This window comes from Bos grunniens, chromosome 7 (genome assembly GCF_055505025.1).
Source record: "Bos grunniens cultivar Pamir isolate PY7600 chromosome 7, Bosgru_T2T1.0, whole genome shotgun sequence".
Lineage (NCBI taxonomy): Eukaryota > Metazoa > Chordata > Mammalia > Artiodactyla > Bovidae > Bos > Bos grunniens.
Genome location: NC_141171.1, coordinates 43,579,570 through 43,605,956, shown reverse-complemented (window position 1 = coordinate 43,605,956; position 26,387 = coordinate 43,579,570). Strand labels below are relative to the sequence as shown.

The window sequence follows — 26,387 nt, the reverse complement described above, 5'->3', positions numbered from 1 at the left end:
GGTTCCATTATCTCTGCCAGTCTTAACAAGGCGAGCCTGACAGTGCAGCCCACACAAGGGAAGAAAGATGGACACGTGCCCCGGAGCTCCCTGGCTGTGCACCCAATAGGCTCCCAAATTGGGAAAGCCATCGACGGGGAGTCTGTGCACCCCCAGGATACTGGGCTGGGGGGAGTCCTGCGCCCCAGGACCAACACTCCTTTGATTCCCCCTTCCCCTGAGGTCGAGGAATCGTGCGCCGTGGACCTGGAACGGAGATTCAGCTGCCTCTGGAGAGGGCGGCTCCGCGTGGGGAGGGGGCGCCCGGGAGCGTAGGCTCCGCCCCCCGCCCCCTCCGGAAGGGAAGGAGAGGCGACGGCCGGCGCGGAGCAAGCGAGCGAGACGCGGTGGCGAGTGCGGTTGGGGCGGCCGGCCGGGGACCGGGCGGCACCGAGCTGGTCGGAGCTGGCTAGCAGCCAACGCGATCACGTGTGCAGCCCCTCCTCTCGCGCCTACCTCCCCCGCGCGCCGCGCTCTCCATTCATAAATTCTCCTCCTGCTGCTACCGCCGCTACCGGGCGCCGGAGCCAGCCGGGAGCGCCGCGCAGCCGCCTGCCCGCCGCCCATGGGCCGCGCACCCCGGCGCTGAGGTAGGCGCGTGCGGGCCTGGGGTTGCACTGGGTCGGGCGGGGGGCAGGGCGAGGCCGCACGGCTAGCTCTGGCTAGAGATCTCCGGCCCTTGCCCGCGAGGCGGCGAGGCCGGAGGCTGAGAGCGGAGGAGCCGTGGTCGGCGTGGGGGCCAATCTTTAGCGCTCTGCACCCGAACTTCAGCGCCCGTGATAGGGACCCTGGCCCACGCCCACCGCAGCCTGTTTCCCCTTGAGAGATTCGGCCAGAGCCGTGGCATTTCCGCCCCCTGGCTTAGCCCGAGATTGAGACAAGCCCAAAGTCGGTTATCTGCATCTCACTTCTCGCCATCCCCATCTCCGGGGCCGGTTGGGGACGCGGGGGTGGGCGCAATGGTGAGCCCGATCCGGAGCCGAGACCCCGCGGGTCTTAAGGGTGGCCTGTGGCCAACCTTCGCCCTAGGTTCACGTCCCCGACTGCCCCCTAGAAGCCCACCTCCCTTACCCCTGGGCCTCCTACTGTCTTTCCTGGTCTCCTGTCAACGTCTCTGTGCCTCTGCCACCTCCTCCTCTAGCCTGAACTCATTTCCCGACCTACATAGAGGGGCCCCCTCCCCCATGGATGCAGGGGACCCGCGACCAGCCTCTGACCCGAAGTGCCGAGGACACCTGGCTTTTGCCAGGCCCCTCCCCTGCTATGGGCCTCGGTGCCCGCCTCCCTTCGTCCAGTTGGGTGAAAACCCCGATGGATTGGGGGCGCTGGAACCTGTGCACAGTCTCCCATTCCTGTGGGCAGGGGCCGCGCGCAGTGCCCACTCAGAGCTGCTGGTCATCCTTGCCCCAGACTCCGTTCCCTGACAATCCAGAGTGCAGCCGCCGGTCCTTCCCACCGGGAGGGCGCATTGGGGAGGGCGGTCAGGTGCAACGTCCAGGCAGTCCCTCTGCTGAGATCTGAGACCCTTCCTATCTCGGTGCCCCCAGCGTCAGGCAGACGTGGAGCCGGCCGGCTCCGGCAGGGAAGGGTGCGGCGGGGGCACGCGAGCGGCCGGCACCGGCGGGCGGCGGCGGCAGCAGCCATCTTGCCGCCCCGGGCTGGCTCCAGCCGCCCCAGTAGGAGGCCTCCCTCCCCCGCGCCCCCTCCCCTCCCCAATGCTCCCTGGCAACCCGCCTCCCCCTCCTCCCCCCCCCCCCATCTCGGCCTGCTAGCTCAGTCACCATGGGAACCAGATTCTTGAGGGTTGGGAACAGATGCGCCTCCTTTGGCCTTGTCACTCCCACTAGCGCTGGGCGGAGTGAGTCCTGAACCTCCTGGAGTCGTGACCTGGGGATCCCAGGGCTCGGCCTCTCCGCCCCCTCCCCTGGCTGGACAGCCCGGCGGATGGTCCGAGTCCCGGCTATTTTGGAAGCCGTCTCCTGGGGCCGAGGCAGCCCCTCCCTCTCCCCGGATGGGGCAGGCCGGACCCCAGAACCCTGGGGTCTGGCGGTAGTGAGCTGATTCGGGTCTCAGTTTCCCCTCTCCTGGGCAGGGCTCCCGGCCTGCGCCACCTTGCCGGGCTGGCCCCACCGGCTGGGGAAGCTGGCTATTGGTACGCACGCGCCTCCTCCTTTACAAAGATGGGGACATGGAGGTCTGATCTGAGCCAGTGGGGGCTGCCTCGTGGCTCCCCCAGCACCACCACTCTGTGAGTCACCGCCCTGTGTGGGCCCCTGCTCCCGCTCCCGGGAAGGAAGACGGGAGAGGGAACGCGGGAGCTGGAGCTGAGCAGGCCCTGCCTCCGCCCCCCACCCCTCCTCCTAGCCTCATCATGCAGCCCACGGCCACCATGGCCACGGCCGCCGCCGCCACCACCACCGCCACGGTTGCCCTCACCACGACGTGGGACAACGCCACGGATCGCCCTACAGTGAGTGAGGGATGGGGGGAAAGGGGGGGACGGGGCTGCCAGAGGTCATGCCCACTGGCCCTGACCCCTGACCTGCTGGCCCCGCAGGCAGAGCCTGGCCCAATCCTGGACAGCTATCTGCTGCTGATGGTGGTGATGGCGCTCTTTGTCGGGGGCGCCCTCGCGGTGCTGTCGGGTGCGCTTCTGCTCTGCAGGCGCTGCTGGGAGGCGCACCGACGCCTCCACAGGTGCGCAGTCCCCTCTCCCCCACCCCCTCGGGGAACTGGGACAGGTCAGCGTGAGAGCTCCCCTAAGAGCAGGTGCAGGCATGCAGGCGTACTTCTAAAGGACAGTGCCCAGGCTCCTGTGAGCTCGGGATGCTGCCTGTTGGGAGCCCTGCTGGGGCCCCAGGGAGGGCAGCCAATCTGAGTCCTCAGGCCCACTGTGCTCTCTCGCTGCACTCCCCAGAGCCCCAGAGGAAGCAGAGAAGACCACCACCACCTACCTGGACAACGGTGCCCACCCCACCCAAGGTGAGGCTCCCTTCCAGGCCCTGTCCCAGCCTGTCTGCCCACACCTGGCCACCCCGCAGCCGCCCCCCTTGGGCCGCCTGACCATCTGTGTCTGTCTGTCTCCCCCACCAGACTGGGCGCGGCTCGATTCCGACTCATCTCTGTTTCCTTAAGCCCACGCGTAGGTGCTCACAGGCGCGTGCTGCGTGAGTGAGTGTGTGAGCGGATGAGCGAGTGCCCGTCCACCTTCCCACCCTGCCCCGCCCCTGGTGGTTAGCCGGGCCCTCTGTGCTCCCTTCCCAACCACTCCCCTCCCTAGTCGCCTGCCGGCCCACTCGTGGCCCACCCTCTCTTGGCTCTCCTCGCAGACCCCGAGTTCAGGGGGGAGGATCCGGAGGGTCAGGACACCGAGACCCAGCGCTTCTTGTCCACCAGCTCCACCGGCCGCCGGGTGTCCTTCAATGAAGCAGCCCTGTTTGAGCAGAGTCGGAAGGCGCAGGACAAGGGCCGCCGGTAAGGAGGGCCAGTGCAGCGGCTAACCTGGGAACTCGCCTTGCCGCCCCCGCCCTCCCCAGCACCTGGTGGGCAGTGACAGCGGGGCTGGAGAGGGCACTGGAGTGTGTGTGGGGGCCCGGCTTGCCCGAGGTGACAGGCAGGCGCGCTGGGCGCAGGTACACCCTGACGGAGGGGGACTTCCACCACCTGAAGAATGCCCGCCTCACCCACCTGCACCTGCCGCCCCTCAAGATCGTCACCATTCACGAGTGTGACTCTGGTGAGGCCAGTGCAACTGCCACACCACACTCCACGGTTGTCCCCAAGGCCAGCCTTGCCATATTCCAGGTGAGTCAGGTGGCAGGTGGCCCGGAGCTCAGGGGTGGGACCCCAACCCCACCCCCACCCAGCAGGCACCACCTTGCCCACCCACACCCTCCCCCAGCTGTGCCCCTCACCTCAGACTGGGAAGTGGGGCCTGGCCAGGTCCAGTGGGTGGGGGTCCAGCACGCCCCCTCACCCACCCATGCTCTTTGACCTGTCACTGCTTCCTCCTCCCCCCTGGCTCTGTCCCACAGCCCCCGGGGAAGGCCCTCACCGGCCGCTCCGTGGGCCCCAGCTCCGCCCTGCCAGGTGACCCCTACAACTCGGCCGTGGGCCCTGCCAACTTCGGGATCAGCCCCTCGGCCTCCAGTGACTCCGGGGAAGGCAGCTCGGTGAGGCCTCCCCAGCTCCGTCCTCTGCCCCTCTCCAGCATGGGTCAGCCTATGGGCCTCTACCTGGTCCCCGCCCCGGGAGGAAGAGGGTCAGGTTATACATGGGGCCCACGTGCATTTGGCTCACCTCCTCCAGGATTGTCCAGCAGCTGGAGAGGGCATGGTCAGGACCATCCCAGGCTGTGGGACAGGACACCCCCTACCCTGTCCTGTTCTGGGCTGGGCAAGACAGAGCTGGCCTTTGCCTGGAGAGCCTCTCAGGCAAGGTCTGGGGGTTGGGGAGAGGCCCAGCCCCCCCTGGTTTAGCGTGGCCCCCACCCAGCCCCAGCTCTCTGCTCTTCCTCTGCACTCCAAGTGAGTGACAAGTGGCCCAAGCCAGGCGGGCACTCGGGCAGCAGGGAGGGGTTAGCGGATCTCAGAGCATCTCTCTTCTCTCACAGCTGGACACTGGGGCCAGGAGCGCCAAGCCTGGTGTGCAGGGGGCTGCAGCAGGGCCTGGGGAGGCGGGCCCAGGCTCTGGGGCAGGCCCCGTCCTGCAGTTCTTCACCCGCCTGAGGCGCCATGCTAGCCTGGACGGGGCCAGCCCCTATTTCAAGGTCAAGAAATGGAAACTGGAGCCCAGCCAGCGGGCATCCAGTCTGGACACAAGAGGTGAGCTGCAGCCGCTGGTGGGGAGTGAGGCCCAGGGGGATGTGGAGCAGCAGGTGGCTCTGCACCGTCGGGGGGGGTGGGGAGGTGGTCCCCAGTCCCCACCCCAGACTGGCCAGCATCATCTGCTCACTAGTGGGCATCTGGCCCACAAGCTGGTCAGGAGGATGACCGGGGCTGCACACAGTGAGCCAGTAAAGCCAGGGCTTGTCCAGCTAGAGCGGACAACAGTGAGCTTCTCCCTTGAGGCCTCGTACAGTGTTTCTGGCGCTGTAGTCAGCTAGATGACATGTACTATGGTATGGCTGTGTGCCAGTAAAACTTTATTTACAACCACAGGTGGTGAGCCTTTGATGCTGCAGACCCCTCCTCATGGTGCCCTGGACACAGGGCTTCTAAAACCTCAACCCAGGGGCCATGCAGGTCGGGGGTGGCGGTGGCGGGTGTGGCACCAACTCCTGGGACCAATGCTGCTCACTGGAGCTCAGGAGGGCCAGGCTGCTAGGGCACTTACTGCCCTGGGTCCCAGTGCCAGGAGAGGCAGGGTGAGGGGATTAGGGACAGCACCTTGTTGGAGCCAGGCTCCGGCGCCATGGGGCGAGGGAGGGCTGATTTCTGGTTGAGTGCTCCTGGCCGGGAAGGGGAGGGGAGGGCTTGTCCTGCTGCCCCACTGGGAGCCTAGGTGGAGCCTGTAATTCCAGAGGTGATTACAGGCAAATGCACACAAGAAGCACGCAGAACCTGTCTGCTGGGTTACTACCATCCCCACCCCTGAGGCTCTACCACCAGTTTCCCTGGCCCACCAGTGAGGTGGGATCTGGAGCTGGCAGGAGAGAGCATCACCTCTCCCCCTCCCCTGTCCCTTACTTGGCCCTACCTTCACCCTTCAGCCAGGCCGTGTCTTACTTGATGACCAGGACAAGTCCTTGCTCTGGCCACACCTGCCTGCTGCCTTGGCACCTCCACGCATGCCCACCCTGGCCGCTGGGCTTGGTCCTGGTCTTCCGGCCCTCAGCACCTTCGTTTCCCAGCTGCACCACAGGGTGGGATAGACACTCACCTGGTCCAGGCTGGTGTCTGCTGGCCTGGCTCAGATGTGGGCAGTGGGCCTGGTGCCAGGAGGGACTTAGGCAGGTGGTCGGTTTTCCTTTACACAGGCTCCCCCAAGCGACACCACTTCCAGCGGCAGCGGGCAGCCAGTGAGAGCATGGAGCAGGAGGAAGGGGATGCCCCCCACGTGGACTTCATCCAGTACATTGCCAGCGCGGGTGACACCATGGTCTTCCCAAGCCCCCGCCCCTTTCTGGCCAGCCCCACCAGCCCGCCCCCCAGTCTCGGCAGGTATTTTTCAGTAGATAGAGGTGCTGGGGTGGACCTGTGGGCCCCTGCCCCATCCCATCCCCCATAGGTGGCCCCGAGGAGGGGCGGTCGAGTCCCTCTGGCTCCACAGTCTTCCTGGAGGCTGCCTCACTGGGGCCATCTCTCCAGCATGGGCCGCAGAAGGGAAGTGGGGGAGAATGGGCAAGGGTTGAGGGATGGGTGGGGCCCCTGCTTCCTGCTGAAGCCTAGGGCGTGAAGGTCTCTGCTGTGGACCCAGGGTACCTCCCGCTTGCTGGTGCTCCTGGGGCTGGACAGCTGCTACTCAGAAACTGTTGTGACCACTTCTGGGGGTGCCACCCTCTCCCTCAGCCTAAGGGCAACTCCCAGGAAACTCTGGGCCCCTGTCAGCAGGATGGACAACTGGACCCAAGGAGCAGGGCAGGCTTCCAAGTCCTGGGTGCTTCCTGGTCAGGGAGATCACAACACTTTCTATGTGTTATCTTCCTCCTGGGTCCCTGTCAATCTGTGGTGGGGGCCCCTGGAGGGGTCACCCAGGTGTCCGGGCTCAGGTGGACTCCACTTGGTCCAATCCAACCCCAGCAACCCCTTGGTACACGAAGTTCTTAGTAAGAAGGCATTTCCTGAGAAGAACCTTAACTCTTTCAGGGCGAGGGGCCAACCCCCTGCACTACCAGCAGATGCCCTGGTCACATTTTCTTTTAACATTTTATTTATTTTTAATTGAAGGATAATCGCTTTACAAATCGTGTTGGTTTCTGCCATACATCGGCATGAGTCAGCCATAGATATACGTGTTATACATATATCCCCTCCCTCTTGAACCTCCCTCCCATCTCTCCTGTAAGACCCTGGTTGAACTGGCAGGCGCCAGGACGGCTCTGGGTTAACCCAAGAGCATCCAGGCCAAAGTGGACAGGCAGCACTCAGAAACATCATCTTCCACAGCCCGGCCAAGCCTAAAGGGTTCCCATCTGTGCCCATCGTCCTGGACCGAGAAGCAGGGTGGTCAGGAGGGGGCGGGGAGGGGACGCGGGGCGGGGGGAAGAAGGGGGGCCAATGCAGCCTCCTGACTGCGGCCTGGTTTGTAGGCTAGAGGCAGCCGAGGAGGTGGGCGCCGCAGGTGGAGCGAGCCCTGAGTCCCCCCTAGAGCGTGGCATCATCGCGGGGCCTGAACAGCTACAAGACTCAGATGGAGAGCGAGACGCGGGGCTCGAGCAGGGCCCGACCATCTACCGCGATATCTGGAGTTTGCGCGCCTCGCTCGAGCTGCACGCGGCTGCCTCTTCAGACCACAGCAGCAGCGGCAACGACCGTGACTCGGTGCGCAGTGGCGACAGCTCGGGCTCGGGCTCCGGGGGCGCCGCACCCGTCTTTCCACCGCCCTCGCCGCCACCCACACCCATGCCGCGGCCGGCGGATGGAGAGACGGGCGGACCACGCAAGCTGCTGCAGATGGACAGCGGCTATGCCAGCATCGAAGGCCGCGGTGCGGGGGATGATGGGCCCCCTAGCGCGCCCGAGAAGCGCTCCTCCTTTACGAGTGCAGGCCGCGAGGCCACCGTGGGCTGCAGCTTCGAGAGCCCCGCACCAGAGACACCCGTCCGTCCCCGCAGCCCGCGTGCCTGGCCTCGCCGCGCTCCGCGCCGCGACTACAGCATCGATGAGAAGACAGACGCGCTGTTCCACGAGTTTCTACGCCACGACCCGCACTTCGACGACGCCCTGTCTGCCACAGCACGCCATAGGGCGCGCGCGCACCCGCACCCTCATGCACGCAAGCAGTGGCAGCAGCGGGGCCGGCAGCACAGCGACCCTGGAGCACGCGCTGCGCCCCCCACCCCATCCACGGCCCAATCTGGTGCCCCCCGCCCCGCGCGCGCACCCCTGCGCCGCGGAGACAGTGTCGACTGCCCGCCCGACGGCAGAGCAGGCGATGACCCGGCCACGTCCTCCATCCCCGTCATCGAGGAGGAGCCCGGTGGTGGATGCCCGGGGTCCGGCCTGTGCGCTGGGACCCCGGGTGCGCTGCTGGACAAGCTGGCGGCCAGCCTCGACGACAGGCTCTTCCCACCGCGGCTGGCCCAGCCGGTCGCCGTGGCCCCTGCGTTGGCCACGGCCGCGCCCACGTCCCCTGACCACAGCCCGGTCTAAGCCTGCGCCCCGTGCCCACCTCGTCAGCTTATTCGGCACCGGCGGGGCCCCGGTGCCGAACATACCTGGGGTGCGACGCCCCGGCGCGCCTGCGCTGGGACCGCGGGCCTGGAGCACCAGCGCGGTTCCCCAGGCGCCCCAACGAGCGCACGCACAGTCCCCTCCAGGCACTTGGTAGAGTCGACTAGAGGGAGTGTGGGGGATTCTAACCTTGGGGTCCCGAGGGCCACACTCAACTTCCCTTGGCCCCAGACTGTGGCCTCGGGGTGTTGACGGGGGTTGCCAAGTGCGCGGCGCTGCGTCTCTGGCACATAGATACGGAAAGCGCATGCGCAGGGCTTGCATCCAGACGGTGTGATACGGGCCTACCGCGCAATACGCATGCGCACAGCGCCTCTTCCAGAGACCAATGAAGCCTCGAGATTCGCTCGAAGCGCACGCGCCACGATTTGCGCCAAGACACAAGCGCAGGGACCGCAGGGCGTCAAAGCTCAATCTCTTGATTGAGCCGTCCCTGGCTAGGAGGTTAGCTCGAGGCCGCAGCCACCAACCCTTCGAAGCCGTTTACCTCACCGCGGCGAGTGCTCGCGGCAGTCCGCACCCCCCCCACACACCCCCGAGCAATAACCGCTGCCGCCGCCCCCAGCCCTGCACACGCCTTCCACCTCGCTCCTTCCCCGTGTCTGCACCCCACACCCGCCCTCCGCATGTTGAGCGGCCGCACGCCCCGTAACCGCTCCGTCCAAAGAGCCGCCAGGACTCACCAGTGTTTGAGACATAAAACCCAAATGGTCAAGGTTTCAAGTTTCCCAAGCTTTATTTATTGCCAAAAGATGGGGCAGCCCTCGCCAGCGGCCGAGTCGCCCTGCCCCGCCCCTCCTTTCGAAGCTTCCTGCAGTCTGTGTACCATCCAGTGATGGAATTTGTGTTCTGTTTTCTGGTTGATTATAAATATTTACTGCATACTCTTGCTTGCTCTGGGTTGTTTCTGGGGACCCGAGAGCGCAGACATCTTGGGGATAAGGGGATGAGGCACCCCCTAGCCACGATGCTGTGAAGCTGTGGGCCCTGGGCTGAGCAGAAGGGCCTGTGGAAATTTGGGGAGGCCGGGCTCCCGCTGAGAGCAGAGAGATCCAGCATGGCTAGAAGCAAATATGCCTAGGAGGCCCAGGTCTCCAGCAGGTAGCCCGGCCAGCCCCTCCACTGTGGGACCCACAAAGGGACCCAGGCTCAGGCTCAGATCCCCTGACAGCATGCTGCCACCCATAGTTCCCAAACATCCCTCACAACCACAGCTCAAATCCACCTGTTTTATTTTTTGTTTAAAAAATAAAAATAAAAAGGAACCAACCAAACAACAAACACAAGGAGGCCGCCTGGTTCCCTTGGGCATGGGCATGCATCTGGGTCAGCAGGCCTGCACATCATGCCCATCCCGCTGCGGCTGTGGTTGATATGAACACATCACCAGGTGTGGGAGGTGCTAACCAGTGGCAGAGTAAAAAGAGGAGTTGGGGTGGACGAGAACCAGTAGTCTCAACGTAAAGTGCATGGCGAAGGCTGGCATGGGGCCACGCCGGGCCCTCTCCCTCCTCCCCTAGCTGGGGGAAGGGGCTCAGCACAGGATTGCAGTCAGCAGGAGGTTGTGTCCACCGGCTACCGAGGGAGGGCCAGATTCCAGTCCCTGCTGTCCCCCAGCCACAGCCCTCCAGGACCCTCTGGCTTCCAGAGGAGCAGTCAGCACAGAGGGCGCTGTGGCAGCCTTCCTGGGCGGTGAGCAGCAGGCCAGCTGTCGATGGGAAGACTGAGCAGGACCAGGCCAGGCTCCTGGGGACGGACTAAGACCAGGACACAGGTGGGTCACTTCTGGGCCAAGCAAGGTCCTGTGTCACAGGCAGCATGCTCTCCCTGGATCCCTCCAGAGGGTGGGGAAATGGAGACCTAGTCACACAGTGCTGTCAGACACCTCCACTGGCCAGGGAGAGCTGCGCTGCCTCAAGGGCCCACCCCAGGAATCTCTGGTCGCCTGGTGGGATTAAGCAGGGCCCTTGTGCCACAGATCCAGGCCTCCCTGCAAAGAGCTTCTACCCTACCTGACCGGTTCTGATACTGGCAGGTAAGTTCTGTGGGGGCCATTTCAGGGGCAGCTCCCAGGGAGAGGGGGCATGGATGGACAGGGGCTGGACCCTCAGGCCTCCACCCCACTGCTCATATCCTGAGTGGCAATGAGTGTGCAAGCACCTGTGAGGCCCACCCAAAACACCCTTTGTGGACTGGGTGGTCAGGGCTGGGAGGAGGGAACAGGGAGAAATGACAGCCTCAGTCAGAGCACAGCCCCCTGCACTACCCCACCCCCCAAACTCCTCCAATGCCAGGAGCAGCCCTGGGCTGGACAGGAGGCAAGCCCCTCGGGTCTGCAAAACAGCCTGTCAGCTTGAGGGGCCCTCCTCCTGCACACACACCCCTCCAAGCCCCCGCCCCACACCAAGTAGCCAGTGTTCTGCAGAAAGTGACTTCCTTCAACTGCAACCCAGACCCCAGGAACAGTGACACAAACCAAGACAGTAGTGTCCACAATGTGCCCCACCCCCCTGACCCCTCTGGTCCCGGTCCCATCCTACCTGCGGGCAGCCACCCTCATTGCTGTTTGCAGGCCGACAGCCGGCGGATCTTGCTGCTGGCCGAGCAGGCCTTGCGGGCAGGGTTGGAGGCGGCGCTGGCCCGGCGCTCTGCCCTCGACCTGGTATTCAGCTGGGTGGTGTCGGTGCCATTCACGCACACAGCCTTGGGAAGGACCCGGTTCTGTGCGCTCCGCCCAGCCTCCTCCTCCAGAACCTGACCTTAAGAGGAGAGGGCCAGAGTGTGCTGACTGGGGATCCCAAAGCACACACACTCTGCATCATTCCTGCCTGAACCCAGGGCCCCCACCACCTGTCCCATCTGACCTGCCACAGGGCCTCATCCAGGGAGCGGGAGGGCGGGCCTTCGAACCAACCGACCAGAGTCAGGCCCAGCCCACGCTCACCTGCCCGTTCAGCTGTGAGAGGGGCTCCGCACTCAGGTGAGTGGGAATGTGGTGGAGGACCAGAGGCCTGGGGCCCGAGCCTTAGCTCTCTCACCTGGGTGAAGGCCAGAGCCCACTGGGCCCTGTGGAACACAAGTGGCTGTACTCAAGCCAGGCGTCCAGACTTGATGTCTCTCTCGAAACAGCCCACCCTGGTTCTCCATGCCAGGCACAAAAGAACACAGAGGCAGGTTCGGGCGCCTCCCATACCCCATGCCTTCCTGCACGGCCTGCCAGCCCTCACTGGTTCCTGGGGCCCTGCTTCGTGCCTGCTGAGCGGTGGGGGAGGGAGGGGTGCAGGAGCCCATGCTGACCACAGCACACCCTCCTCCCGTGGATACCAGGAAACCACCACAGCTGCCTCGAGCCCGTCTGGTCCTCACACAGGAATGAGTTTCCACCAGCGGCATGTGGGGCCTGACTCGGCCTCTGGACCTTACTGGAAGCCCCCTAGGCATGTGTACAGGCAGCAACTCAGGTCAGAACTCAAGAGCATGGCAGGGTGGGCGGGTGTCAGGAGCCTGCTCTAATGGGGGACGGGAGTGCCAGGGCGCCGAGTACCACAATGCTGCTCAGACCACCAGGGTTCAACCTCCAGCACAGCAACCAGAGCTGGGGGTTGGCCGGCAGGTAAGGAATCTGCTCCACTTGCCCTCAAGGCACCAAGGGCACTGGCCCAAGCAAAACCCCTCAGGGTGGGTGGCAGGACGAGGGACAAACCAGGGAGACCCTGGTGAGCAGATCATGAGATAGGACTGAGCACATCATAAGACGGGACTGGAGCAGCCCCAACACAGCCTGCCGTTGGCCTAGGGCAGTTCGGCAAGGGGCAGCTGCCTGATCCCGGTGCAGGCTTGTCCCCCATCTGGAGTACGGACATTTCTGGACTAGGGGTCTAGCTTGGGCCCAGACAACTGCTCTTGAACAAACATTTCACACCAAGGAAAAGTAGCCCAGGCCTCTGGCATAGGCCTTAAGGGACAGCGTGTAGTCAGTGCCCAGCGGGGCTTGGGGGGGGCCCAGCAGGGTCCACACTCAGCCAGCCAGACACCTGTCCCAGAGCCCCAGTGCCTCCCAAAAGAACACCTTGATCCTATCCTGCCAGGAACAGAGGTCCAGGAGGCCTGACTTTGGACTGGGCTGTGGCCGAGTTTCCCAGCACAGGGTCTCTGACCTGACCCCAAGACCCCAGTGGGAAATGGCTACAGCCAGCCACCATGCGCACCAGAGGCCTGACATGTCCTGGGAGTTTGGGTCCGTGCCCACAGGCCACCCTGCACACAGGCTCTTTCTACAGACAACACCTAAGTCCTGGCCGACGAGCCAGAAGGAGGCAAGCAGGACCTCACGTGCGATGCAGGCAGACCTTTATGCGGAGCCAGTGGAACCAGCCCTGGGGCAGCACAGAACCGCGGACGCGGTGGCGGGGCAGTGGCCCAGCCTCCCTCACACCCTGGGCAGGGTCAGCGAGAGCCCGCAGTGCACAGGGTGCGGGCAGGGCGGTGCTACACTAGGGCCTGGGCTCTGCCTGGAGCTCCTCCAAGGCCCTGGCCTCAGCTTCCTCTCCAGAAAGTTCTGAGCACGGGCTCTCCCGTGGGCCTCTCTCTCTAAGCCCTGCCTCAGACGCCTCCTCGCCACCTGGGGAAGAAGGCCAGGCATCAGCAGGGCACTGGCGCCAAGAGGGCCACTGGACCCTTGGGCAGAGCCCCCGGCCCTCCCCTCGATCGGGGCTCACCCGGCACTGTGAAGTCCTGAGTGTAGATGACGTCGTCCTCAATGTCGAAGAGCTCGTCGTCCACGTCGTCAGCACAGCCGTGCAGGTCCTCCAGGTAGGGCATCACTGTCATGCCCCGCCACCGGTCCTTGCAGTCCGCGCTGGGCGGGATGGGCACCGGCTGCTCAGCTGGTGGGTGCTTCTTCCGGAACCAGCTGTGGGAGCAGGGCATCAGGGTGTCCAGGATGGCTCCCCACACGGGCCCACCCTCAATTCCCACAGAGAACTACGTGGCGTGCAGAGATGGAGAAGGGTGGGGCCAACAGGAAAGACTGAGCCGGCAAGACCCCTGCACCCGACCCTCCCCCTCCAGCACCCAGCCGGGCCAGGGACTCACCTGTGCTGCCGGATCTGCTGTATGGAGAACCGCTTGGCCGGCTCATACTCCAGCATCCCTGCCAGGAGACCAGCCGGGGGCGGGGTCAGCGCGGGCAGAGGCCCCGCCCCTGCCTGGGAGGGGTGGGGGCGGAGGGCGTGGCGCATGTGAGCGGAGCCCCGCCCCCGCTGCAAAGCGAGATCAGGAAGGAGACCGGAGCAGGCTGGAACACAGGACAAGAGCCCACCCCAGGGATCCTGAACCTGTCCACACGTCCCAGGAAGACAAAGCACAGGGGTCGACCCTGCAGTGCCCACCCGGCTCTGGCCAGCAAAGCCGGTGACTGGCAATTCCTGCCGGAACCCCAAATCCCCAAGGCGGCAGCAGGAGAACCAGGGGCCTCCAGGGGGACACACTCTAGAACCTGTGTGAAGGCCTTTGCCTGGAACCCGGACATGCAGAATGGGCAAGGCAGCCCATAGGTCTTGCTGGGCTGCCCTGAGGTGGCAGGGCTACAGGGGTGCAGAGCCCACAGTCCCTGTCTGCCCGGCCCCCCGCAACCACCGCCCCCCGCAGGTGGCTCTGTTCTCAGAAAAGTGTAACTCTGGGATGCTGGCACTCAGAGCTGAGCCTGAGTGGTGCAGAAGAGGAAAGATCATGGTCACAGCCCTGTTGTGGGAGAGCAAAGGCAGGGCTGGGGTGGTGTTCCAGAGACCTGTGGGCAGGAGGCTCGCCACCCAGCTAGGCAAGACCTCTAGGCAGGCCCAGGCAGAGAGGACAGGACACTGCCTGGACCTGGGGGACAGGGACAACCAAGACCCTCCGCCATCTCATCAGCCAGACTTGGGGCTGCTTCTTATTTATTTCGTTGCACTGGGTCTTAGGTGAGGCATGAGATCTAGTTCACTGACCAGACATCGAGCCAGGGCCCCCTGCATTGGGAACTTGCAGTTGTAACCACAGGACCAGCAGGGAAGTCCCCCTAACTTGGGACTGTTTCAAGTGTTTTATGAGTGTGAAGGCAATAACAGGTCATCATCTGTGTCACTGGAGCAAAGAAAGCTTAAAACTGAGAGAATTCCAACCCATCAGTCCTCGATGAAGGAAGGTCTAAAACATCAGTCCTTGCTAGAGCTGGGGGGGCTGGGGGTGTGTGGTGGGGGGTTGGGCTGTGAGCCTTCAAGGAACACTTGGGCAGGGAGGGCCAGGTCTGAGTCTGTGGGGCTGCCACCTCCCACATTCCAACAACACCCTGGGAGGGCGGGAGCCCAGTGCCTGGCTGCCAGGGTGACCCTGATGCGGAGGGTGGGACTGGGTTGCACCACTGCAGAGCACTTGAACTGCAGCTGCTCAGCTTCACTTCACCTTCACTAACAACCAGAGAACTGGCGTGACTCCGTCATCAGGAGGCTCCGGAGCCACGCAGGACTGTGAAGCTGCTTGTTCATCTGTAGGCCACATACAGGCTAAAGCACGGATTAGGTGTCCGGCACAAGCCGAACGTCAGGTCAGTTACACAAGGCCCCAGGATTGCGGGCAGAGGACCTAGGACGGTACCAGTCACACAGGCGATATCCTGGATGTGCTGTATCATCAAAACTAACTTCACCAGGGAGCTCCCTGCCAGTCCAGGAGTGAAGACTCTGTGCTTTCACTGCTGTGGACCTGGGTGCAATCCCTGGTCAGGGAGTAGGATCCCATAAGCCACGTGTGGTGTACAAAAACATAAAACACTAACTTCAGCCAAACCCCAGGATGCTGGTGTGGCTTTATGGGGGCCACCTTGGGTCAGGCTCCTGTGGGGGGGGGCAGTGCCACCTACTGAGCATCCTGGGAACTGCAGCAGAAAGAGGTCCTGCAGGAGACCCCCCCACTCACTGTTACTTCCCCCAGGGATGGGTAATCAGGACAGGGTGGAACCAAGACCCAGGGCAGGTGGCAGAGCCCAAAGGAGCCAGCGACCCCTCCCATGCTCCACTCGGGCTGCTCTCCAAGCCTGGCTAGGCTGTGCCCACCTCCCATGGCGGGGGGGGGGGGGGGGGGGTGCAGGCGGCTGCAGCACAGAGATGGCTCAGCTCTCAAGAAGCCAGTGGTCTATGGAAGACCTTCGGGAGCCCCCACACCTGCAGCCTAGCATTCACCCTGAAGGCCTCACCTCTGAGCAGGTCTGAGAGTGGGGGCCCACAGTCCCCCGGTATGGTGTAGTCCCCCTTCCCGATGTTCTCAAACAGCTTGTAGATGTTGTCGCCCTCGAATGGGTACAGGCCTGTTGTGATGTTGTAGCTGTGACCCAGGAGGACAGACCAGTCAGAGCCTGCCCTGTGGCCCTGGAGCCTCTGCCACACTCCCCCACCCCCACTACACACACACACACCCCACCCCCTGCAGGGATTGGACGTGAGGACGATGGTCTGGAACACACAGTGCTGCTGGCTCACTGTGAAGACACGGAAAGCCACTGGACTGCGCGCTCTAACAGGATGGGTCAGGGGACATCTGTCAGTGAGCTCTCAGTGGAATAAAACGGATGCCTCTTTGCCCAGACCATTGGCTGCCTCACGGGGCTGCAGCACCAACTCGCCTTGGGCGGGAGAACACAGGCCCCCTCGCTGCTGCCGGGCTTATAGAGGGATAGATGCAAGGCAGTCTGGGTGGGAGCCAAGCATCACTGGCGACTTGTGGTATCTTTAAGAACTCAGGCCCAGGAGTCAGGACAGAAAGCCTCGCCCGAACAGTGATGGGTGACTCACGCAGAACACCAGCACAAGGCCGAGGTGGGCAAGAGGACAACTGGTCCCAGTGCATGTGCCCCTCCCCACAGGCCTCCTGACCGTGGCCTCCCCAGACATAGGGGACCTGCCAGGAGGGGCAGGTCGTGAAGGCCTGGAGTCTGAACCGAGTGCCTGGGGCTGGGTTGGGTGAGTTAGAGGGACCCTGGGCTAAAGGCACCAGGCCCAGGGCACTTACAGTGTGACTCCAGCTGACCAGATGTCCACCTTGAAGCCAGAGAAGGTGTCCAGGCCATTGGCAATCTCAGGTGGCTGGAATGCTGGAGAGCCCTGGCTGGTCCGGCACGTGTCATCCTCAGCAAACGGGTGCAGTGCCTGTGGCAGCGCCAGGTAGCCCTTAGGAAATGGCCCCAGGGACTGGACCCCGTGCCCCGTCCGCCCCGGGCCCCCCTACGCACCTCAGCCACACCCAGGTCAGAGATCTTGAGCGTGCCACCAGTGGTGAGCAGCAAGTTGCCGGGCTTGATATCCTTGTGCACGATGCCCTGGCTGTGCAGGTATTCCAGGCCGTCCACCAGCTGGCAGAAATACCTGCGGGCACAGCTCTGTGACCACCACCCAGGGCCAGCCACCTGGGCTGTGCTGTCACCCTAGTCTCTGGCCTGGAAAGAGCCATGCTGCTCACCGCCCCTGCCCCCCGTCCCCTCCTACCACAGGCCAGCTGGTCCTCCAAGCAACTGGGGGCTGACTCTCCAGGAGAAGTTGGCCTTGGGGCAGTGAGGCCCAGTCAGGGGCTCCCCCAGCACCAGGAGGCCTCACAGCCTCAGGCAACGGGCATGCAGGGCAGTGTGTGTGCAGAGAGGAGCCAGTGGGCTGTCACAGGGCATGCACAGCAGCCAGGGTACACAGTCGCAAACTGGGCGCCAAAGCCCTGAGTTTTAAAACACACTTGAACTTCCATCTCACTCGTGCTCAGAATAACCTCTCTGAACACAGGACCAGGTCCCTTAAGGCCCTGGCCCTGAGTGACCTGCAGGGGCAGGGGCAGTGGCGGAGCTCGAGCTCACTCACCCATGGGCCTGGCACACAGGGAAGCGCTTCTCGGGCACACTGTCCAGCATCTCCTGCATGCCACACACGCAGTACTCCATCACCATGTACGTGGGCCGTGCTAAGGAAAATACGCAGCAAGCACCCCGCTCTGGACAGGACGGGCCCTGGGACACAGACAAATGCTGGGGGTGGGGCTGCACCAGAGGAGTGAGTGGGAGCACTTGGGAGGGATCATGGGCATTGCAGTGGATCCCCACCTCTCCACAGATCCTCCAGCGCCTTCCTGTGGAGCTCTGTGCCGCCTCCGGGCTCAGGCCACACAGCCCAGCATGAAGGCCCCTGGTTGTTCCATCCCAAGGAGGAGCTTAAGCCTCGCCCCCAAGGGGAGTGAGGGATAGAGGCCCATGGGGGCCCTGGGGAAGAGAAGGCTGGAGTAGTGGGGGGGTGGGGAGGGAGTGAGAAAGGGTGGGAGCCAGGGTCAGGTCGAGGCCCCCCAGCCACACCTCTTTGTGAAAAGCCCAGTAATTCTGCATCTAAAAGGTCAGAGATAGACCCCTCAGCAGGACCCCAGGCCCCTAGACCTGGCCTCTGGGAGTCGCAGCTCAAGAGGAGAGGGGAAGGCCAAGCAGACTGCCAATATGCCCACCCACCCGTGGGGACATGCCCAGCTCCCCACCCCCTGCAGGATATATCTTCTGCTTCTCCTCGTTGTACAGCACATCCACTAGCTGGATGACGTTCCTGTGCCGCAGCCTCCTCAGCAGCTGGATCTCCCTGGAGAGAGGACGGGTGGTCAGTCGAGTCCCGGCAGCCCGGGCGCACCCAACATGTGGAGGGCACCGCATGGAGGGTGCCAGGTCTGCCAGAGCCCAGCAGGGCTTCAACACAGCAACAAGACCAGGAACGTCCAACACTTGGACTGAAGATGCATGGAGACCACAGCAAGGGCGCACAGGGGCAGCACAAGGGGTGTGGGAGCTGGGACTCCAGAGACAGCCTTCTCCACCCCCACCCCCACCCCGTTGCCAGTGCAGCTCCTGAGGATTCTCTGCAGGAGTCGGTGGTAGTAAAGGCGGAAAAGTCAGAGGTCTGTGAGGCGGCTTCGAAGAACGCCGAACAGTCACCAACTGACCCAGCACCTTCACTCAGGGTATGTGCCTTGGAGGACTGAGAACATGCGACATGCGCACATGTGCTCATGGCAGCACCATCCATGGCATGGAAGCCCAAGGGTGGACACAGTGTCCCTCCACACCCAGGAGCATCCCTCAGCCCTGAAAAGGAGAGAAGCCCTGATACTTGCTACCACATAGACGGGCCCTGAGAACACGATGCTCAGTGAGAGAAGCAGACACAGGACACGCAGGGTGTGATCCCACTGATGGGAAACGTCCAGAACAGGCTGATCCACAGACACAGAGAGTGGGTTCCTGGTTGTCAGGGGCTGGGGAGGGGATAGAGTGACAGAGGAGACAGGGCTTCTTTTTGGGGTGATGGAATGTCCTGGACCTACACAGAGATGACCATTACTAAAAAGATACCAAGTGCCACGAAACTGCATGATATGTGAGTAATACCTCAATAAAGGTTTTGTAAAGTTCTCACCAGGAAGCCCATGCATGATACATAAGATATCAGGGCAGGTGAGGGCCCGCCCTCTTGAGACTCAGCTCCCACCCCTCTCACTGTCCACATTTCATGAAAAGGTCGCCTATTCCAGAAAACCCACACCCCACCCTCACAGACCAGTGCACGATCCTGGGCCCTCATAGTGGAGGTCCTCCTTCCACGCGGATCATGGCCCGGCACTCAGAGCCCCCACTTCCTAGAGCCAGTGCGCAGGAGGCCCTCCACTTGCAGGAGGAAACACAGCTTCACAGTGGCTTCTTGCAAGCCCACTGGCTGCTCCGTCCCTGCCCAGGGTCCCCTCTAGGCCAAGGGGATGCACATCTAAATTCTCCTCTGAACTGAAGCAGGGGGAGGTGACTCAGAGGCTGAGCCCCGGGTTCACATCATCTGGCCACCAGGGTGAGCAGGGACCACACACACGGCAGCTCCACCTGGGTACTGACCCTGGCTGTGCGGGCTCTGTGGGTACGTGGGGAGCAGACTCTGATGTGAGGAGTCCCCCTACATCGTGACACAACCACCACGATGTCTCCCAGTATCTCTGGGTGTCCCTGGGGACAAGGCAGTATGGTGAGTCCTGGTGGGTGGGAGCAGACTCCCCAGCCTGCCTCTGGCAGGGCCTCCCTCAGCCTGCCCAGCTTGGGCCCACTGTGGACCAGCAGGTCCCACTCACTCCTGCAACAGGCCTTCCCAGGCTGCTGTGGGCCAGGCACTGGGTCCGTGGGCACCCTGTCCTGGGGGTCCCCTCAGACGCTCCAGGCCCACCAGCACTCCTTGGCAGTGGCCCTGTGCTCCCAGGCTTCCTTCCCCCATCATCTCATAGCTCTGACTCCCAGCCTGCTGCCGGCTCCCCAGGGCCAGAGCTCAACTGTGGTGACTCAGGGCCCCTCCCCTGCCTTTAAGTTCTCCACCCCTTCTATCCGACGGAGAGGTGGACACCCCAGGCCGCCCAAATGGAAGCCTTTGTCCTGACAGTAGTGACGAGGCCTCTGGGGTCTCTGCCGCGTGCTGCCTGGTCGGAGTACAAAGCAGCTCCTTGCAGAGGTGCCAGGAGAGAGGGCCCCAGGGAGGGGTCCTGGGGCAGCTCCCTCAGTGTTTGATGTCTGCTAAGGTAACTGGCCAGCAAGGGCACCCACCACGGGGACGGGATTTGCAGCCCAGAGGGGAAAGCGGCACATGGTGGCAAACTCAATAGAGAGCCCGCAGGCTGGGGCGGGGATGGGACACAGGGCCCAGTGCAGACCAAACTCCTGAGGCATAGGGACAGCTCAGGTGACCATCCCCATCAGCCTCCTGAGAAGTGAGTGAGCCCGATGTCAACACCAAGGAAGGGGCAACACCACCAGGGAAGGGGTCACGGTGTCAAACTCTATAAGAAGAGAATTGCACGCCCACAAGGCCAGGACTGCAGCGTAGACAGCACAGACACACACTCCGAGTGGGTGAGGGGATGCAGGAGGATCCCTGAAACATGCACTGCAGGGGCCGAGATGTTCTCGTCACCTAGGAATAGCACCACTGGCCAGAGAAAAAGAAAAACATTATTTAAAGAAAGAGGAAAGCCGGGCGCTCAGCCAGGATGCAGGAAGTGAAATGAGAGGAAGCAAGCCTTCCGGTCCAGCCACAGTTGCTCAGGGCAGGCATCGCAGGGACCTGCCTGTGGTGCTGGGAGCAGAGTGGAGCTGGGGTGGGCTCGCTGACCGCCCACAAGGGGAGGGCAATGAAAGAGCCGCGTCCTAAAGCACTGGAGTTCACAGAAGAGTGCAGCTGCCCCCATGGCAACCCACCTCAGGGCCCCGGGACCGGCCACCTCGTTCCCTCTAGATGCTGACCGGTCCACAGAGAGCAAGGAAGGGGTGATGGCTGCTCTGGCCGAGGGACACTGAGCAAGACCCCCTCACCCCTTGGTCCTTCTGCTGATGCTTCCAATCATGTGGCGAGGGGCAAGAGACGAAAATGAGGAGAAACTCAAGAAAAGTGAAGTTCAACACAACACGTGCTCGCACAACTGCCAAGCACCACAATTCCTAATGGGCATCAACAGGGGATGACCCATGCATCCACTGATGGGGATGGATACACATGTCCACACACAGGGGCAACAGGAGTAGATAACCCACACGTCTACTGCTAAGGATGGATACACACGTCCACACAACACACCCACGGGCATCAGGAGGGGATGACCCACACATCCACTGATGGGGTCAGATACACATCCCCCCCCACACACGGGCAGCATCAGAAGCTCTGACACTCGCTATCATGTGGATGCACCTGAGAACACGAGAGGAGCAGACACAGAACACATAGCGTGTGATTACACTGATGGGAAACGTCCAGAACATGCCGATCCACAAACAGAGAGTGGGTTCCTGGTTGTCAGGGGCTGCGAGGGGGAGCAGGGGTAACTGATGACAGGGATGGGGCTTCCTTTTCGGACATGGGCTGTTCCAGAACTAGAGATAGGTTGTGGTTGCACTCTCCAGGAAAGTACCTGACCCTGAGTTACCTGCTCACAGCTGAGTTTCAAATCATGTAAAACGTGTCTCACTAAAGCTGTTCAGAGAACATGCCACCTCCAGCTGTGTAGTAGACACATGATGATGGGCGACTGGGCTGTGACTTCCAACAGGCTTCTGGGTGAGGGGCCAGCGTCCCCCATGCTCTAGCCTGGGCTGTCCCTATGGCCCCTGGGCTCCATTGCATATAGTCACCCCTAAGTCAGGACATGCAATGAGATCCTGGGTGCCTCAAGGAGCAGCTGTGCCCTAGTGATGACAGGTGGCCTCAGGGAGGAAGCTTTACCAATACCTGGATAGTGGGGGTACCAGCAGATGCCAGGACCTGGCAGAGGCCACTTGGGATGGGAACGAGGGCCAGGAAAGTCCAGGCTAGGCTACAATCCCAAGTACTCACTCTCGGGTCCAAGAGCCCACCAGTCACCACTGCTGGCCTGGAGACTGGCACTGGGCACTTGGGCCAGGACGCAAGGCAGGAGCACCAGGAACACTGATAAAGAAGGAGGCTGGCAGGGCCCCAAGTTGCCAGTCCCGGCTCTGCACAGCTCACCGAGCACATGCATCAGGCACACAGCAGGCACAGGCCCTGAGCTGCCCTCTCACAGAGGGAACGTGGGGCGGGAGCATGGAGACTGTCCCTGCTTCTCAACAGCTGATGGAAAAGCTCACAAAGAATAGGACCTTGTGACAGGTGAGAATCCTGTGAGCTGGGCCCATCTGCCCTCCCAGGGGTCAGGGCAGAGGGGTGTGTACCCACCATCTGTACAGGCATGAAGCCCCAGGGCTGCTCCCAGCCAGGGAGGCACCAGCATGGCCTCTGTGGCTGACCGGAAAAACAAGCAGATACAACTTATATGGAAAATGACCCTTTTCATTCAAAAGTCCTTGGATTGGTAAAGAGAAGTTCAAAGGTGTCAGTGTTAAAATGACAACTGCTTTCTTTTTCACTTCTTGATGCTTTTCTGAATGTTCCTATTTTACAACAAGAACAAGTTAGCAGGACTTCCCTGGCAGTCCAGTGGCTAAGAGTCCAAGCTCCCAATGCAGGGGGTCCAGGTTCCATCCCTGGGTCGGGAAGATCCTGGAGAAGGGCATGGCAATACCCTCCAGTAGAAAACCCACGAACAGAGGAGCCTGGCAGGCTACAGTCCATAAGGTTGCAGAGTCAGACATGACTGAGAGACTTACACACATAAAAAAAGAACAAAGAGGGACAAGCACAAACCACAGCAGCCCTCCTGGGAGGAGTCACAGGAGGGGAGACTTCCTCTGTCACACACTGCATTTCGTAAGGAATGCGTCCATCCCAACTGGAGCTGCGGGACTCCTGAGGCTTGTCTGGAAAGTTCTGGACACTTCACTCCATGAGAAGAGTCTGGAGTTGAGTTTATTAAGTCTCTCCAAGACAAAGGAGCCTTTTTTCTTCTTTGTAGCTGCCTGCCAGCAAGGCTGACCCAGAAGCCTGGATCTTGGGGCCCTGCTTGAATGCCCGCACAGAGCAGTCCAGCACATATCGTCAGGATTCAGGACAAGGGAACAGGGCACTCAGAGCAGGGCTCGCCCTCATGACATTCAGGAAGGAGGCACGGGGGTTCTAACCTGAAGGCACATACCCAGCAGGCCCTCCCAGCACCAGCCCACAGGTGGCCAGCCGGCACGGGGCCAGAGCTGAGCTCCGAGAGGGGAAGACCTGTGCCTCTGGGGCTGAGACGGACAAAAGGGCCCGACCCTGCAGCTGTGGCACCTCACAGCAACTCCCAGGCCGCTGTGGATGCCAACCACCCTGCCTCCCCAGGCTCAGTCTCCCCAAGGCTTCCTCCAATGGACACTGTCTTCACAGTTCCAGAGACCACAGCTGATGGCTCAGGAAACCAGAACTGGGAGCCGTGATCTTCCGTCGGATGGCCAAGCAGGAGGGAATCTCTGGGTGGTGATCGCCCTGTAACTTGACCTTGGGCACATACATTTGCAGATGGGGAGGGGCTACCTCAGATGTGCGTCACCCTTTGGAAGAACTGGGCACTCACCCACCTGACACCTCTCCCTCATCTCAGGGTGGGGCATCTGCAGATGTTCCGGGTGCCCCACTTTCTCTGAAGCCCCCGGGATGGCCAGCAGTGGCTGGGGTGGCCCTAACCAAACATCAATTGGTGCTGGAAATGAGCCTGGCCCCTCCCAGCTTGGGATGCAGCAGAGCATAAGGCACCAGACACTAGGGCGACCTGCGCCAACTCCATCCAGGAGGGCTTGTCCAGGCTGGAAGAGTCCAGCACCCCACTCCTGGGACAGACCAAGGAATGAGGCCTAAGAGGAGCCAGGAGGACAAGGACCAGCCCTGGAGAGAATGTGTGTGTGTGGGGCTTCCCTTTCTGCCAGCAGCATCCAGAAGCCCACTGGCCCTCAAACCACAGTGGTGGCCAACTGGTAGCCCGAGGGTCACCTCTTCCCCACACACTTCTGGATTAAGAAGAAAAGGTGACTCAGAGAAACAGGGAGTGGGGATTGGATCAGAAGTGTGGCCTAACTTAGCCTGCAGGAGGGCACTGGCACCCACTGTCACCTGGCCTGTCTCACCCAGGACACTGGTGGCCCCTGCCTAACCCTCACCATGCAGGTGGCAGATGTGCACAGAGAACTGGCTGGGCTGGCTCTGGGACGCCTGGTCCTGCCGTTGCTGGGGGTCCATGGCTGGGGCACAGTCTGCAACCGGTCTGGCCCCACTGCCCTGCTCTCCAGGTGTCCCACAGCAGACAAAAGCAGCTGGGCGCTCACTGTCAAACTGCCCGGAGAGCAGGGGGGCTGGGGGGAGGGGTGAGAGTGATCAGGGAGCAGCACTCCCAGGACCGGCCAAGGTCACCAGCCAGTCCTGCCGCCTGGCCCGTTAGATAAAGCCTTGGGCTGGGGTAGGGTGGGATCCCCAGGCAGCAGAGATAAGGAGAGGGTGTCCCCTCCCAGAACTAGCATAAAGGACGGAGGCAGGGCTCCCACCGCCTTGGGGATGCCTATGGCCAGACAAGCGCCTGAAAAAAATCTGTGTAAAAAGTTCGCCTGGACACAAGCCGACCCCCACTTCTCAGGAGCCACCGAGCCTGCAAGTCGTGGATGTGTCCTGTGGCACATCCCAGGCGAGTGAGAAAAGGCCAAGTTCCCCTCTGCAGACTGATAAACCGGTGCAAACAATTATTTTTGGCAACCGCAGCGTCCCCCTCCAACAAGGTAAACAAATGGCGTGTCCCGTCCCTAGTAACAGCCTCACGCTGGGACGAAACCTGCTGGCGGCAGGCAGAGCCCTTTCCGAACCCAACTGCTTTTGGTTTTCCGAAGCCAAACCAACGCTGGCCGCCTCCGCCGGGTACCTGAGCCCTCCGGACAGCTAAGAGGGCACAGAAGGAGAGGGGCGCCCCCTTCCGAGGAGGGCCCCGCCGCGGCTGAGAGCAGGACGCAACGAGCGATCCTGACTTCACTAAAGTTCCCCAAAGAGTTGCCCACGACTCTCCCTGGCTGGTCGACTCGGGTGCTTAAGGAAACGGAGGACGGAAGAAAATAACCGAGAAGAGAAGGGAAGAGGAAGGGAGGGAAGGGGGAAGAAGGGGGCCGCCCAGCGGCGCGCGTCCCCACCCAGGAAGCCCGGACTTACTTCTTCACGTTGGCCTCCCCGTTAGGGATCCTCCGCAACTTCTTCTTCTTGAGGATTTTGACGGCTCTTCTGCACAGTGTCTCCGAGTCCAGCACCTCCTTCACCTTGCCGTACGACCCCTCCCCCAGCAGGTCCCCCATCAGGTACTTTCCGATGAGCTTGGCCCGCTTGCGGCGGGGCTGGTAGATGACCTCGGTGGAGTCGATCCGGTGGATGAATGTGTCCATCCCCACCGACATCAGCTCGCCCTCTGTAAACATGCCCAGTTGCTGCGGGTCCGCCACCTCCATCCTGAACTCCAGACCTCCGACTCCGGCCGGCGGTCCCTTATCCCCTTTGTGAACTTCGCGGGGAGCGGTTCTTCCTTTTGTTTCTCCCTCCCCGCCCCGCCTCAAAATTCCCTTCTCCAAAATTAAAAGTCAACAAAATCGAAAAAATAAGAGAAAAAGAAAAAAAATAACAAAGGAAAACCCTCTTGGAAAAGAAACGATTGTACTGAACCTAAGTTCAAAAGGCGCGGCTGGTCCAGAGCCCGGGCAGCCGGGCGTGCGCAGCGTCCCAAGTTTGGGGGCCACCCGACCTCGGAGCTTCGGGGCGGGCAGGCGCGTCCACGGGGGCCCTCGGGAGGCCGGTGGGGCCGGGAAGTGCTAGGTCATCCTCCAGGGACTTTAGACCCTCGAACGAACACGGACGCGGCCGGGCCGAGTCTTCTCCGCGCCGTCCATTACCAGCGGGCCATGGCGCGCGCCCGGGGTCCCGCGCAGGCCAGCTCTGGGGCTTCCAGAGCTGGACAGGTGAGCTTTGCCGGGAGCAGGGCGCGCAGCTCGGGGGCGTCTCCCGCCGTCCGGGGCGCCCGGGACGCCGGCAGGTGCGTATCCGGAGCGCGCGGGGCACCTTCGTCCAGCTCGGCCGGCTCCCGCCAGCGCCGGGGCTGCCCGGGGCCCGCCGGCTGCAAGGAGCAAGGCTCGTCCAAACCAGCCGTCGCCCGGGCGCCCGCACACCGGCCCGGGACACCCAGCGACCGCGCGGGCCCGGCGGGCGCCTCGCCCCAAACGGCAGCCCGCGCTCGCTCTCCGCCCGAACGCCGTCGGTCGCGGACAGCGGGGCGCGCGGGGCTCCGGGCAGCCGAGGCGGCGCAGGCCGCAGGCCCCGGACCGGGGTTCCCGGAGTTGCCGGGGCCCGGGCGGCGCGTATCGCGCCGCGGCCGCCGCGCGCGTGGAGCAGGCGGGGCGGCGCGGGGGCCCAGCCCATGCAAAGCGGCCGCTCTGCCGGCCGGCGCCCGCCGCCGCTACCGCCGCGCCCCGCCTCAGTC

General features: G+C 62.7%; 2 protein-coding genes across 21 annotated transcripts; one reads left to right on the top strand and one right to left on the bottom strand.

Moving 5' to 3' along the window:
* Positions 1-336: 336 nt before the first annotated feature.
* CBARP (CACN subunit beta associated regulatory protein) lies at positions 337-9,316 on the top strand. 9 transcript variants are annotated; one of them, XM_086411319.1, is made up of 10 exons: positions 337-629; positions 2,404-2,509; positions 2,597-2,736; positions 2,957-3,021; positions 3,369-3,513; positions 3,672-3,843; positions 4,074-4,211; positions 4,652-4,862; positions 6,017-6,200; positions 7,289-9,316. In XM_086411319.1, exons 2-10 carry the CDS (start codon positions 2,411-2,413, stop codon positions 8,349-8,351), a joined length of 2,217 nt encoding a protein of 738 aa, XP_086267445.1. In that variant the 5' UTR covers positions 337-629; positions 2,404-2,410; the 3' UTR covers positions 8,352-9,316. The 9 variants fall into 9 exon arrangements, with proteins under 9 accessions (XP_086267445.1, XP_086267443.1, XP_086267442.1 ...); XM_086411317.1 differs by lacking the exon at positions 2,597-2,736 and adding an exon at positions 3,133-3,206 and having other exon boundaries at positions 496-629; XM_086411316.1 differs by lacking the exons at positions 337-629; positions 2,597-2,736 and adding exons at positions 1,683-2,287; positions 3,133-3,206.
* On the bottom strand, positions 9,150-26,387 carry STK11 (serine/threonine kinase 11). 12 transcript variants are annotated; one of them, XR_015167337.1, is made up of 10 exons: positions 25,076-26,387; positions 17,978-18,061; positions 17,306-17,395; positions 16,693-16,825; positions 16,473-16,609; positions 15,661-15,788; positions 13,527-13,584; positions 13,151-13,344; positions 10,973-13,053; positions 9,150-10,189 (listed from the first exon to the last, which is right to left on the bottom strand). XR_015167337.1 is itself a non-coding variant. In XM_086411328.1 (10 exons), the coding sequence occupies exons 1-9, from the start codon at positions 25,363-25,365 to the stop codon at positions 10,989-10,991; spliced, it is 1,461 nt and encodes a 486-aa protein (XP_086267454.1). In that variant the 5' UTR covers positions 25,366-26,387; the 3' UTR covers positions 9,150-10,267; positions 10,973-10,988. The 12 variants fall into 12 exon arrangements, 11 of the variants coding, with proteins under 11 accessions (XP_086267454.1, XP_086267455.1, XP_086267453.1 ...); XM_086411328.1 differs by having other exon boundaries at positions 9,150-10,267; positions 10,973-11,191; positions 13,527-13,728; XM_086411329.1 differs by having other exon boundaries at positions 9,150-10,259; positions 10,973-11,191; positions 13,527-13,728.